The 15,341-nt window shown below is 38.3% G+C and overlaps 2 protein-coding genes across 2 annotated transcripts; one reads left to right on the top strand and one right to left on the bottom strand.

Annotated features, from left to right (window-relative positions):
• Positions 1-33: 33 nt before the first annotated feature.
• Positions 34-1,461, bottom strand: LOC119691854 (transmembrane protein 267). Its single transcript, XM_038110399.2, has 2 exons — positions 1,078-1,461; positions 34-834 (listed from the first exon to the last, which is right to left on the bottom strand). The coding sequence occupies exons 1-2, from the start codon at positions 1,357-1,359 to the stop codon at positions 499-501; spliced, it is 618 nt and encodes a 205-aa protein (XP_037966327.2). The 5' UTR covers positions 1,360-1,461; the 3' UTR covers positions 34-498.
• A 3,247-nt stretch (positions 1,462-4,708) lies between these two features.
• Positions 4,709-15,323, top strand: LOC105380563 (tubulin beta chain). The gene is made up of 12 exons (XM_048624083.1): positions 4,709-4,994; positions 5,545-5,656; positions 6,315-6,437; positions 6,878-6,979; positions 8,169-8,296; positions 9,272-9,439; positions 9,970-10,084; positions 10,440-10,510; positions 10,952-11,091; positions 11,594-11,753; positions 12,290-12,391; positions 12,872-15,323. The coding sequence occupies exons 1-12, from the start codon at positions 4,938-4,940 to the stop codon at positions 12,941-12,943; spliced, it is 1,350 nt and encodes a 449-aa protein (XP_048480040.1). The 5' UTR covers positions 4,709-4,937; the 3' UTR covers positions 12,944-15,323.
• Positions 15,324-15,341: the final 18 nt, after the last annotated feature.

Here is a 15,341-nt window from a genome sequence, read left to right as displayed (position 1 = left end):
CTTTTAATTTCATAGTAACAAATACTTAGCGAGGTAAAGTTAAGGTAGAAATAATCATAATAACAAGTCATGTATCACACAATACAACTTCACATCTAGCTATATTGGTAAAATAAAAAAGGACCATAATTATGTACCTACAAAATCAATCACTATAAAACTTGGGTGGAGGGGCAGAGTGATAGGTTCCATAGGCTGATAGGAGACAAATTCACAACACATTTATTGGATTGCAACAATTCAGGTAAAAAACTATGTTTTAATTATTGTGATGTTAATGTAAGTATTAATTACAATTTGTTTAGGTTTTAATAGGTAAATAAAATTGAGTTTGTCTTAATATCTATAAACAGTAAAATATACAACTAGATATTGCCATTCGTGCCTGCCTTTAGCTAGAAAATTAAATGAAAAAGTTTCTTTTCATATTATGGCTGATTTGATAAAACAGTTTTTTTGTATTGAGAGTAAAGTTGTTTAGAACAACTCCACCCATCCTTAAATTAATGTAACCACATCACTGTAGTCCAACACGGTGTGTCTCGTTGGCTTTGTCACCCTGTATATGACGGCAAGAAGATGCGGTAGGAACATAGTCAATCCTATGTAAAGATACTTCGGTATCGGTGGAGTGTGTCCAAATGGGTACATCCATAGCCCTCTTCGGTTGCCGTCCCGGATGTGATGACTAGAGAATGCAAGTATTAGCATCCAGGTCATAGAGAATATGTTGACTTTTTTCGTAATGTAACTGTATGTGAGTAGGGAAATAGTCACAAACAGCCAGAGCGAAGTGCAGTGAAGGAAACCTCGTGATTTGGTGTTTGTTAAGTCCTGAAAGCAGATGGTAAGGTAATTTATGTTAGTGATTATGTATAACGGCTTATCTATATAAGGACAGAGTGCAATACAATAATTAAGTACAGTTTTAAACTTGAAATAATACAATATATCAGTATGTAACTAAAAGATATAACTTCCAGGCAACCTTTGGGATGGAATAAATGAGAGAGGCCTATCCATAACGTACTGTCTAGTGCATATCTAATCAGTACTTAATTAATTATAAGTTCTTACCTGAAGTGAAAAGGATTTGGCTACAAAAATATGATCAACATCAATGAGACAGGAAATGAGTGTGCAGAACATAACATTGTACATCAGCGTCTGTGTGGAATAGTTAGTATCGTTGCTGAGGAAGGCTAATGCTGATAAACAGCCCAAAATGCCGTGAACAGCACTGTCTGCTAAAGCTTTCAACAGTTTTGAATTGGACAATTTTGATTGAAACACAACATAGTCACCGAAAAACGCTGTAAATGCGATTAATAAGGTAACTATTTCCCTCGCATGTTTCATTGCTAAATCCGGCGCAATAATTGGTTTAAATACAAATAAAATTACAAAAATAACTTTAAACTTTCATCACATTTTGATCGAAATTCATTTGTAAATAAAGTGCGTTTTGGATAAATTTCGCCATATCACACGGTTCTACCTTTTTAGGCCTAAGATTTATTAGCCCAATCTCGTATTGCATAGTAACGTTTGGTCAAAGTCTCGTTACGCCGAAAATTGTATGGCATAAATGTCGTTTAGTAAAAACTGTTTTTGCATAATCTTGTTTGGCATAATAATGAAATGGCATAATCTTGATATGTTCAATATTTATTTGGCCTAGACTTTGTTTCGCAAAAGTTTTTTTTTTCGGTTTTTGTTATGACTTGAGATTACTCGTAGTTGAAATTTATTGCTCTTATTTATCGAGCAGGAGCTTATAGTTGTTGCGTCGACGTCGGGTAGATTGGAAAATAAAAAATATTAAATTAAAATCGTATTATCAGTATTATCGTTTGCGTGTGATATTGCCGTTGAATTATTAAAATGGATAATCCGGAGAATAGTGATTTGAATATGTTTAAATAAAAAAAAATGGGAGTGAAGTTGGAAATAAATGGATTTGTGTTTGAAAAAAACGCAGTGCAAAGCAATAGATACTATTGGGCGTGTGAGTTGAGACGCAACAAACAATATTCCTGTAAGTCAAGGATAATCACAGTTTACGATCGGGAAAGCGAAAAGCATACGCTTGTTAGCAGGAATGATAAGGAACACAATCATGATCCTGATGTTTTGAGGGCAAACGTTGCAAATGTTATAAATATTATAAAACAGGATTCAATTGAACACACGACAAAAAAGCCAAGCCAGATCATAAATGATTCTATTGCTACAACGTTGCCAGAAATACGGGGTATGTACCTACCTATATACTTACTTACCGTATTCTTACTCTAAACTACATTGTTTGATTTAAAAATGAAATTTCTAATATAATTAATTTAAATTATTTTAATTTGCAATACCGTTACAGGAACCCTTCACGGGTGAGTGTGTGACCAACTCGCATTTTTATTGAGAAATTAAACGATTTTTATTTTTTATTTCAGCTTATCTACCAACGCAACGTAATCTAAGACAAGTGATACACAGAAGCAAAAAGAAAATGTCTAAATTAATCAAGGAGCCAGAAAATATTGATTTCGAATTGGATATGAGCATTTTACAAGGTGACGACGACGAAGAAGCAGATTTAATAGTGAAGGATAAAATGTTCAATGGGAAACGAATTATCATATACACTACAAAAGTATTACTGACCATTTTAGGACAATCAAAATTTTACCTCATGGATGGCACGTTTAAAATAACTCCAAATGTTTTTACTCAGCTATACACCATCCATGGATCAACACATCAAAACAAAACGTTTCCAATGGTAATTGGCCTTTTAAGCCACAAAGATAAGGCTAGTTATGATTCATTTTTTGAAATGATACTTGAATGTTGCGAATCTGCTGGCATTAATTTATGCCCTCGATACTGTATTATGGATTTTGAAAAAGCGTCACGATTGAGCATAAGACAATATTTCGACAATGTTGCAATTAAAGGTTGTAATTTCCATCTAGGACAAATTATTTACCGGCGTATTCAAAGTCAGGGCTTTCAAACACTATATGGGAAGAATATTACATTCGCCACAGAAATGAAATGTTTATTCGCATTGTCGTATTTATCCCCTGACGATATACCAGCTTATTTCGATGAATGGCGCCGTAATATCTCCCCGGAGGCTGAGGTGATTGCGCAATGGTTTAGCGAAAATTACATAAATGGAACAAGTACATCAGCACCTAAGTATGAACCGCACCAATAGAGTACGAAAGAATTAATAGATCAAAATATACCAAGAACACAAAATAATGCAGAAGCCTGGCATCACCGAATTAATACAATAGCTGGTGCTAATCATATAGGCTTCTATAAATTGTCGATCCAACTTATAAAAGAGCTTAAATTCTCTCTTATGGAAGTAGATAAACTAAGCATTGGTGCCCCATTACCTGCGAGAAAAAAGAAAGTCCTGGACAAAATATACCGTATTCAAGGTATTATAAATAATCAAGCTGATTATACAAAGAGTGGTTTTTTGAGAGCAATTGGTGCAAATTTAAGATTAATGTGATTTATTCATAATGTTTAATGATATAAGTACCTACTATATTATATGATCGTAATGTACTTAAAGAGTGTATTTTTAAAATAATATATAATGATTTACTGTGTGTAAAATAAACGAGATAATGATAAGATAATATACCCTTTTTGTATTTTTGTTACCTATATGTACCATACGCCATATCTGGATTTTTTAAAAAATACTTACTACAATTAGGGAATTTTATAATATTATGTTAGACTATGTTACTTATATTTTATTAGACACGGTAAGTATGCGAAACAAGATTATACGAAAAGAAATTTGGGCAAACGAAACTTAGGTGTTTAAAGATTGTGCCTAAAGAGTTTTAGACATAACGAGCCTTATGCCACATAAGTCTTAGCGATGTGAGTTTTCGGCAAAAAAAGTTTAGACCATACGAGTTATGCGAAACGAGTTTTGGGCAATAAAGATTATGCCAGATGAGGGGAACCGATATCACACTTATATAGTTAAAAACTATCATAATGATATAGATGTAATGTAAAAAAATAGAAATTTCCGTAGTAAATTATTTTACCTACTATTGTTTTCATTGTAGTGTTATTAAAATTTAATTTTAATTCCACATCGAAAAATGTGAATGAAAATATGCGACCATGGCTTAAGGCTATAAAGTTTTCGATCGCATCTGCCATTCCATACGGATCCGGATGTCAAAAGAGGGGTCCGTTTATTTTTTCAAGTAGGTGACTATTTATTGCAATATTGGCGGGAAATGCTACAGTACCTCTTCTTTATATTATTTATGTGATGAGTATAGTTTTAAAGGTAACTTTTATGAAATTTATGATTGTAAGAATCTCCGCGTAGGGAAAGTTTGGTTCTAGTGCTCGCCTTCGCCTTTGTTTCAGTAGCAAACTAAACGAACCCTTTAGATTTTCAAATCAAAATAATATTGGCGGTTTTTTTCGTTCTAAAACACTTTTAAAAGTTTTAAATTCAAACAAGGTGATAAGAGAATAACAAAGGGGAATATTATTTTTTGAAGTCGATTATTAAATAATCACACACTTGGCCAAAGGTTATCGCCAACACTGCAAAAAATAAAATTTTAATTAAATTTGATGCGTCATAAAAAAGAAGCGTCTGGAAATAAAAATTGCAACTTGTTCGCGGCCATTTTAAAATGAATGTCAGTTAAAAATATTCAAAGTCGCATCGCATTGTGATACTGAATTTATCTGAACTGAATCATTGAAGTCTATCAGCAATACGCTGATAAGAACAAGATAATTTACTGTGATATCATAGTGTAGCTCATAAAGTAATTATCGAGTTCAAATTTCGAGGTGCAAATTCAATTTTGGAATTCCAGTCGTAGAACTCATTTGTTTTTTTACTCGTCAAATATTTTCTATTTTATTTTAAAATGCGTGAAATAGTGCATGTTCAGGCCGGCCAGTGCGGTAACCAGATTGGCTCAAAGGTAAGTTAATTATTTAACACTTTATCTACGTACAGTCCATCGTATTCCGTGATCCCTCATCCATGCAGGAATTCGATAATATCGAGGTCAAACGGTTGAGGTTACAAATTAGAAACGGCAGATTTGCCATTTAAATCTTTATAAAACTTATTCACATAAGTATGCTTCGATTGTTTAGCCCTCGGTTAGTAGGAGGGACTCTGAATACCAAAATGCATCACTACAAATACTTGTGGTGATTTTTTTTTCTGTAATTTGAAGTCTAAAATGCAACTGCTGACATTGCAGAATTGCATGGGAGTTTAAAGAGTCGATATGGTTGATGGTTGTGCTTTTATTAACCAATCTACCTATGTTCACCTGTACCTATGTATTTTTAATATTTTTATTTTTCTGTGATTTTTTGGTACAGTAAAGAGTGTAAAATATCTTCTACATTACACACAAAGGCTCGGCAGTCACAAGATATTTTAGGTCGCAGTGGCGAATGGGCACCAGATGCCCTCCCCTTTTCAATAACTATACTTATAACAGCGTCCTATATGCACAGTTCTGGGAGATCATCTCGGACGAGCATGGCGTGGGTCCAGACGGGGTCTACATGGGGCAGAACCCCCAGCAGCTTGAGAGGATCAGCGTCTACTACAATGAGGCTGGCAGTGGTGAGTTTAATATAACTTACAATCTTTAATCATATCAAAATAACAAAGTGTAGCTTCTTCAGCATTCTTCAAGAACTAAAGATGCTAAAATAATAAAAAATAAATTGTGTAGTTAGGTTGCTAGAATGGGCTGGGATAATAGTAATACCTTGATTGACTGCCACACTAGATGTTTGATAGACCATAACTGTAAAGGTAATAAAATTTAAATTACTGATAAGGACTGGAATCATGAAATCATAGATTACAATGGAAGAAGGCCTATTCCATTCCTCATTACCCATGGCCCCATGGCTATTAAAGGCTTAATAAAACACCTTCAGTGTGGTGACCTCGCCTAAGGTTAGGACAGTGATGAAATGCTACCCTTCTTTGGTTTTCATAGTTTTATGGTGCAGAGCAAAAAAGAAAAGAATAAAAAAGAATAAAATATAAATGTATATTTCTGTACTTATTAGTTAGTTGGACTATAAAACTTGTATCTTGTACAGTCAGCATAAGAGAGATAAGCCTTGAGGTGAGGCAGTGCAGGGTGTAAACTGCTAAGCAATGATTAAAAAAGTAGATTTTTGTTTAAACTAATCATCTAATAGTTTAAACAAAAGTGCAACTGCATTCGAAGAGTAAACTTTCCTTTCAACAAGCCTCTAATCCCCAGGTCACTACGTCCCCCGAGCGGTGTTGGTGGACTTGGAGCCCGGGACCATGGACTCTGTGCGCTCCGGGCCGTACGGGCAGCTGTTCCGACCTGACAACTTCGTGTTTGGACAGAGCGGCGCTGGTGAGTTGTAGGGTGGGGTTTTATCAGTGAACACTGTAGAGCTTGATGGATTATTGTCTCTCAAAGTGATGCTGTTTAGGTTCAAACTGAAGTACTACTCCTGCTGACTACAAATGAACTAAATGGCGTATCGTCAAAGTATTTAATTTGATACCATTTCCCCCCGTTAAAAAGCCTTAAAAAGGGTTTACAAAACCTTAAATCCATTGCTCTCTTGCTTTGACAGTATACTGACTATGTAAGCAGAACAGCATTAGTTTTTTATTTGATGCAAGTCACCCTTAGTCTCAATGTTTCTTTTAATCTAATAATAAGAGGAAGGCCTCAGCAGTGGAAAATTATTAATTATCTAATAGATGCGTCAGTCAGCCTAGTCATGATGATCTTGAAAAGTAGATCCACACACATCAGTCTTATCCTCAAACATCCGTTTCTTCCAGGCAACAACTGGGCGAAGGGGCACTACACGGAGGGCGCGGAGCTGGTGGACTCTGTCATGGACGTCATCAGGAAGGAGGCCGAGGGCTGCGACTGCTTGCAAGGTATTTGCTGCTTCTTCTTATACCCTGCTGCAATATAGCGGTGGTAGCTCAGTCGGGTAAGCGCCCGCTTCTCACGCCAGAGATGCGGGTTCGAATCCCGGCGCTGTACCAATGATTTCTTTTTGGAATTTAAGTACAATGTAAACCATCGCTCTTACGGTGAAGGAAAACATCGTGAGGAAACCTGCATATCTAGATCTAGCAAATCTAGATATGTGAACACACCAACCCTCAGTGGACCAGCGTGGTGGGAAATGGTCCAAGCTTAGGAAGGCAGTTTAGACCTTGGGGATATGCACAAAGGTTCCATTAGAGAGAGACAGGTGCAGGTACTGACACCCCCACAGAGAATAGAATAGAATAGAATTGTACTCTAATTACACCTACTGAGTAGAGTGGCCGAGACAGTATCCTCGGCCGAGCACTCTCATTGCTCAGGATCGGCCGGGGATACTGTCGCGCTCATTAATTTTATAGGTATATTAGGACAAGAACCACGCCAACGGCTCAAAAAATTGCACCCTCGCGCTGGCATTAACATCATAACTATCCTAACTTAATAATATTATAAATGTGAAAGTAACTGTGTCTGTCTGTCTGTCTGTCTGTCTGTCTGTCTGTCTGTCTGTCTGTTACTCTTTCACGCCAAAACTACTAAACAGATTTGAATGAAATTTTGTATACATACGGTCTAGACCCTGGGAAAGAACATAGGCTACTTTTTATCCCAGAATTCCCACGGGAAAACTTTTTAAGGCGAAGCGAAGCGCGCGGGAACAGCTAGTCTGTCATAATTTAATTTCGCGGGTGACATTTTCTTTAGGTGCCTATTTTCGGCATCGGCAGGCATAAGGATTTTAGGACATAAGTAACATAATACATTAACCTCATGTCAATAAAGTAGAATTTACCATGGTAACAAATTTAACATAGTAATAAATATACCGCTTCAGCTTGAATCATGGAAATTTTTACTTTATTTCACTAAGCTAATGTATTATGTTATGTATCACCTTAAATTTTGATGTCTGCCGATGCCGATTATGTGTGCCGAGCCTTAGGGTGCGTTTACACAGCCAGAGATTAAGAAGGACGAGCTGAGGAGAGTAGCTTTTTATCACGTTCGAAATAGAACCTTGAGTCGATATCCACAACTCTGTTGCCATCCCTAACATCATTTCTCTCGCAGGGTTCCAGCTGACACATTCCCTTGGAGGTGGAACTGGTTCAGGAATGGGCACGCTGCTGCTGAGCAAGATCCGCGAGGAGTTCCCTGACCGCATCATGAGCACCTTCAGCGTTGTACCTTCACCTAAAGTGAGTGTTTTGTAGATTTACAGCATCACCGACCTGCGTTCAATCAAGAAGCTAACTGAAGTGACTGGGTGAGTCTGCTGCTATGCAGCCGGATAGTTGGGCTAAAAATGCCACCAAATGGATAACCAATAACGCTGACTGCTGGACTAAAAATGCCACCAGACAACCAGTAATAGCCGCCGGCTCAGGGGCAGACAAAGAAGAAGGTGGTTTGATGACCTGAATGCCTTTTGTAGGCACTGGAACGAGGATGCCATTGACAGGGATAGGGGAAAGACCCAGGGCGTGTTTGCCCAGCAGTGAGACAAAATAGGATAAATAAAAAAAAATTAACTGTGCCACTACTGGATAAAGGCCTCTGGCTATCACAACAAGCAATACACCTATATAAAACCATTGAATAAAGTCTTAAAGTCGGGCTGTTAGGCTGCCGGTCTACCAGAGCAGAGCGGGCTAGCGGAGCAGCCTTAAAAATTGTCGTATACAAGTGACAGAATAGAATAGAATATCATTTTAATCAAAGTAAAAAAAAATACAATTATTTGTTGATTGTCAAGAATATAAGTCTACCACTCACAAAAAAAACTTCTGTCTTCAATCTATCCTGTATCAAGAGGCTGGTTTTCTTACATCTACAATAACTTGAAGACCTAACCTATTTATCTCTTCCACTAACCACCTCAGACGACCGAATGGCGTAGTGGTTAGTGACCCTGACTACTGAGCCGATGGTCCCGGGTTCGATTCCCGGCTGGGGCAGATATTTGTTTAAACATAGATATTTGTTCTCGGGTCTTGGATGTGCCCGTAAAATTTTCAATAGGCCTGCCCCCTATTACATTGGGACTAACATAACACTCTGGCGAAAAGTGGGTGCAGCAATGCACCTCTGCCTACCCCGCAAGGGAGTACATTAGTACAAGGCGTGAGTGCGTGTTTTTTTTTTTTTACTAACCACCTCCCCTCACTTTGCAGGTGAGCGAAGTAGTCCTCGAGCCCTACAATGCAACTCTCTCCGTGCACCAACTCGTAGAGAACACGGACATGACATTCTGCATCGACAACGAAGCGCTGTATAACATATGTTTTAGGACCCTGAGGCTGGCTAGCCCTAGCTACGGGGACTTGAACCATTTGATCTCGGTGAGTTTTCATGATACTAGGTATAGGTACAATACAAACATAAAATAAATGAAATTTTAAAACAAAAACCAAAATAAAACAGTAAAATAAGATCGCATTATTGTTTATAGCAATCTCACTCAACCTTTCATACTTGTTTTTCTGCTTCATCAGCTAATAACCGTTTACTGTTAGACATCTATGTCTAAAGGGCAACCTATCTTAGAAGTGGTGGCATATTAATCGTCTACATTCCTCAATCAATGTAATTACTGAGTTATGCCGTCAAGTGGTGTAGATGGTTGAAGGGTGCCCGCTGTTCAACGGCGCGTCATAAGCCTGAGGGCCGATTTTCCCAACCGATTTTCGTCTAGTTTATATACTTTATATCCTATTAAGGAGCCTCAGCAAGTACAACGATTAATGTCAGTACGAGTATTAACGTTTATTCCATAGGTGTATAACTATATAACGAAAGTAACTGTGGCACCTGGCAACCCGCAGTAGTCCTTGCAGAAACACATCCTTAAACAACATATCCCCCCTTCCAGCTGACCATGTCGGGCGTGACGACGTGCTTCCGCTTCCCGGGGCAGCTCAACGCGGACCTGCGCAAGCTGGCCGTCAACATGGTGCCCTTCCCGCGCCTGCACTTCTTCATGCCAGGTACAAAATGCAGACCTTAGGATGCCCTTAACCCGAACGTGAGCCTGAAGAGCTAGCACGGGGCCCAATTAGCCCACTCTTCTAGAGTGCGGCATTAGCTTCAGCGGCTAGAGGCACTGCTCCTGATGTCAGACTGCTTTCTGGCTGACGGTATAGGGCCTGTTAGGCCACGCTCACTAGTATTCCACCATAGAGAGATGAAACTACTAGTATTTGGTCTGTGGCTGCCGCTAATCATGTATACCAGTATATTTAAATCCTAGCCATAGCCGAATAGAAGATTTACCAATTGTTCAAACTGAACCACATTTCTCTTCTACTTTGTGTTAATAGAACATTAACTTTCTGATTCCAGGCTTCGCCCCGCTCACCGCTAAGAACTCATTCGACTACCGCGCGCAGAGTGTACCGGAACTCATGACACAGGTAACACATAACACTTTTTATTTATCCAGCATCATCATCGGATTATCCAGCAATGGTCTGGACATAGGCCTTTCCAAAATAGCGATACAACATTCTGTCTTCGGCTTCTCATCCAGCTACTACCGGCTAGCTATCTAAGGTCGTCTGTCCAGCGGACTAGAGTTCGTCCAAGGCTATGTTAACCTGCCCGTGGCTAGTTTGCTAGAACCCTAATACCCTTACCCTTCCAAGTTGGATATACCGCAGGATTTAGGAGCGGAGATAGCCAGGAAACTTTATAGTAACAAAAATAAAACATTTCCGCTTCTTTTTAGCCAGTTAGGTAAGTGAGTCGCTGACGCTGGGTGCCCACAAGTGCGGCAATATATAAAAAGATACAATTGAAATCTAATTTCAACAGATTTCTTTCTTACCCGCTAACCTAACATCATCACCCCCCAGATGTTCAACCCCGGCAACATGATGACGGCCTGCGACCCGCGCCACGGCCGCTACCTCACCGTGGCCACCATCTTCCGCGGCCGCATGTCCATGAAGGAGGTGGACGAGCAGATCCTCGCCATACAGAACAAGAACAGCAGGTTGTTATTTTATTATAATACAGGGTGTTGCAAAAACTGCTACTACTGAGCCGGAAGAAGGTGACTTTTTACTATAATAAAGCAAGTTTTAAAACTCGTAGAACAAAGGTTGTTCAGAATGACCCTCTGACCTTTCGGCTTAGTATACCCTTTTTGCAACAATCTGTATAATGCATATGGCAACACCATCGATGACTGCTGAATGGTGTGGTGGTTAGTGATCCTGATTGTTATGCCGAAGGTCCCGGGTTCGACTTCCGGCCGGGGCAGATATTTGTTTAAACACAGATATTTACAATTAGGTCTTGGGTTTTGATATGTATATATAATATTAATTATTTATATACATATCTATGTATCTGTGTAGATATATCAGTTGTTCGATACCAATATCACAGGTTCTTCCTTAGGGTCGGATAGCCGTGTGTGAGATGTCCACAAATATTACTGTTATTATTGACCCAGAAAATAAACCTACTAACCGTCCAACCTCCCTCCACAGCTACTTCGTAGAATGGATCCCCAACAACCTCAAAGTCGCCGTCTGCGACACGCCGCCGCGAGGACTCAAGATGTCGGCCACGTTCATCGGCAACACCACGGCCATACAGGAGATCTTCAAGCGCATCTCCGAGCAATTCACCGCCATGTTCCGGAGAAAGGTATAGTCGGAATCACATGACATGACCAATGCTCAGGATATAGCATAAAGCGGTTTTAAACAAGCGTTTTACATGCTCGTTTCTGGAAGCACATATGCACGCATTTTGCTGTGCGGTCAACTCGTACGACCGTTAATGCGCTTATAAGTACAATCCACAGAAGACAAATCTATGTTGTCCATCCAATTTGCATGGGTCCGCTATCGACGTAGATAAACGTCGTTATATCGCGATTCGACATAAATACGGGCTCAACTAGCTTGTAGACGTCAAAAACGACTATATATATTTGCGGAACTTACAATTTAAGGACAGTTAGTCGACGCTAGCTGAAGAAATCTGAAGGCAGAATGATATAGAGGAACTTGATCATTACGAGAATATCTGCTTCAACGCTCTATTCACTACATTTAATAAGTTTTTATGGTTTATTCATAGCTGCAACACCGGTACAACAGCCATATATCACACAATTTATAATTTTTTCAGTAATCCTCTAATAGTTTTGGCATTAAATGTATGTTTTTTCCCCTCAGGCTTTCCTGCATTGGTACACGGGCGAGGGCATGGACGAGATGGAGTTCACGGAGGCGGCCAGCAACATGGCCGACCTGGTCTCCGAGTACCAGCAGTACCAGGTAACTATACAGGGTGTTGGTGACTCAGGACAACTTTTGTTGTACGACTTTTGGACATGGTTCAAGTATAACTCCCGAAGTCCCACTGCTTAATATTGTTTTGCAAGTACCTACCTACCAACAGTAGACGGGAACCTTCCTTGCTGATGCTTATATTGAGGAAGTGTGCAACCCCCTTGGTTTAAAGAGAAAAGTGCAACTAAAAATAAAAGTGCAACCTTTTGATTAGGTCCATCCTCCTTGCGGGTGCTTGTTATGAGGAAATGTGTTCCATCCAACCTCCTTGCTGTTCAGAAGAAAATGAAACCTCATTTTTATAAAACTAGTCCTTGCTTTATTTTTAAATATGTTAATAATCCAGCGTTTCTGCATTCCAATTTTAACATTCATTCAGTATTTTTAAAAAACTCTATCAAACTTTCCTATAAAAATGTTTCTATTAAACACAACATACTCACATTTATATTGTATTTTTTCCAGGAGGCGGCAGTCGACGACGAAGACGTGGAGTTCGACGAACAAGAGGAATACGAACAGGAAGAACAGAACTGAGGCGGCTGTAGGGTTACCACGCGGGAGGAGACCAGCAGGAGACTTGGAGACACCCTACTGAAGGCCTAGCACGGAGCGCAAGACAAGACGTGAGAAAAGTTTTGCAGAGGGAGTGAGTGTGACGGAAAACGTCTGTCATGTGTTGTCGTGTCGTGTCTGGCGTGGCGCCCCGTGCTAGGCCTTCTGGTCGGGTCGAGTCCTATACAAAAGTGTTGGGACAAATATGGGCTAACCCTGGATAAACCTAACCTAAGGATCTTCAAAATTGCTATGATTTAAAACGACTATGATTTGAGAAATCTCATAACAGCAAAGTAACAAAATGTTTTGACATTAGTTAAAATTACATTGCGCATATTTGTGACGGCACTTTTGTATAGGAATTGACCCGTCTCATGTGTTTTTTTAAGAGTACTCTTGCCGAGAAAATGCTAGCGAAGTGTACGAAAGATTTTTATGGCTATTTTAGCTTTAAGCTTATAGACCGTCCTATGCTGGACCCAAGCCATTCTATCTATCTATTGGATATGTAACGAAAAGTATTAAAATCGACGCATTGCTCATCATATTATGAAGTTAGATAGTTTTACGACGAACGTGATGAAAGAATTTATATTTTGCTTTTCGTCCATTATTTAATTAGTACATATCACCTTTTGTGTAGAGTTTAGTTTTTCACCTGGTAACCCTAAATAGACCGTGTTATTTGTTAAATCATGTTCAAATATTAGTTGTAAGCGCGATTGAGAAGAATTTGTTTTCTTTATTAGACTTAAGGGAAGTAAGTATGAAAACGAGTAACAAAATGTCAATTTATCTCGATGAAAAAGTACATTTTAAGTATCGATAAACAAAATCCTGAAATTATATCAATAACGAATTGTAAATAATTTTAAATGATGCCATTACCTTATATATCTTTTAACTACTCGTAGAAAAATATGCTTTAAATAGACAAAGTGCTAAATGTTATTTAGAAATATTCATTGTAAGTGTTCCTTTCGAAAACTGAATCCTGCCTAAAATGCACAAGATCATTGTATTTATTGCATCGTTAATGAAATAATTATGTAACAGTCCCACTTCTGCGTACTTAGCATAGGGCGCAAAACACACATGACAAGACTTGGTAAAAGTTTTCGGTATATTAACGCCGCGCGATGTTAGCAAATTTTTTGTCACGTCTTGTCATGCGCGTCTTGCTCTTTGTGCCAGGTATGCTTGATGCCTCTTTCAAGGACCAACACAACACCTTGGCCTGAATACTGCCGTTATATAACGTGATTATACTAATGATAACGTAAAGTTCCTAAGACCAAAAATTGCTACTAACATTAGCATATCAGCAGAGATATATCGTCCATAGATAAACATCTATGATCCTTCTAAATATCGTCCTATATGGACTACTATTGGCACTAAGTCCGCCGCCAAAATTTTGTCTACTCAGGCCCAGTTTCACATTTGAATAATATGATAAGTTAAGATGAACTTAGTTATAAAACCTAGCTTGGAAATAATTAGCGTTGAGCAGAACTTAAGTCCAGGTAGTTATCGTCAAATGAGAATCTGGGCCCATGGTTTACCTATGAGTACATTTTTTTCTAAAATATTAGGTTTGGTTTGATATAGGCTGTGTGTATATTATTATCTGTTGTAACAAGTATAGGTAGACGTTAGCGGCGTAACAGTTGAGGAAAGTCTATGCCTGTGATGGCCAAATTGCTAAATCAATTTTCATTCTTAAGTATATTATTTTAATCAGTGAAAATGGTCACCTTCACTGTTATGTCATATTTTAAAGCGATTCATTTTCAATCAAAATTGGTATGAAGTAAAAAAAGAATAAGTGTCAATTTCTCCATTGTCGGTTATCTAACCGACAGGGATTGATTTATAAATTAAACGTCATCTACATATAAAATTCATGACAGATGTGACAAAAGTTACCCGCTACTCCCTGGTTATGCTCTAACCGAGAATGGAGAAATTGGCACTAAACATACCTATCGCGTCCTCAACCAATCGCAGCTGAGCTTTAATTGACAGTTCGAATCACTTATGTTCCATATTTGCTTTCATACATATTGAATGAATACTGGCTGGCTGTAAAGTATGATATAAGTTAGGGCCCTTCGTTTCTTAGTATTCATATCTGGGCATTAAATGTTTGTTAAAAACGCCATTATTGCATTTGGGAGGTATCAAAAATAGTGTTGTATCTACCCCAATGCGTGATATATAAATTGTGATTCAATTATGTTGAATTTGAAATTTGTTAATTTGTCTAATGAGTAAGAAACAATTTAATTAGTAGCTTTCACCGTCGCATTATTTTATAATCATTTTATATTTATTATAATAAATATTTCAATTTGTATAAATATTTTTTATTCAA

This window comes from Plutella xylostella, chromosome 11, assembly GCF_932276165.1.
Source record: "Plutella xylostella chromosome 11, ilPluXylo3.1, whole genome shotgun sequence".
Classification (NCBI taxonomy): domain Eukaryota; kingdom Metazoa; phylum Arthropoda; class Insecta; order Lepidoptera; family Plutellidae; genus Plutella; species Plutella xylostella.
This window is presented reverse-complemented; position numbering and strand designations above follow the sequence as displayed.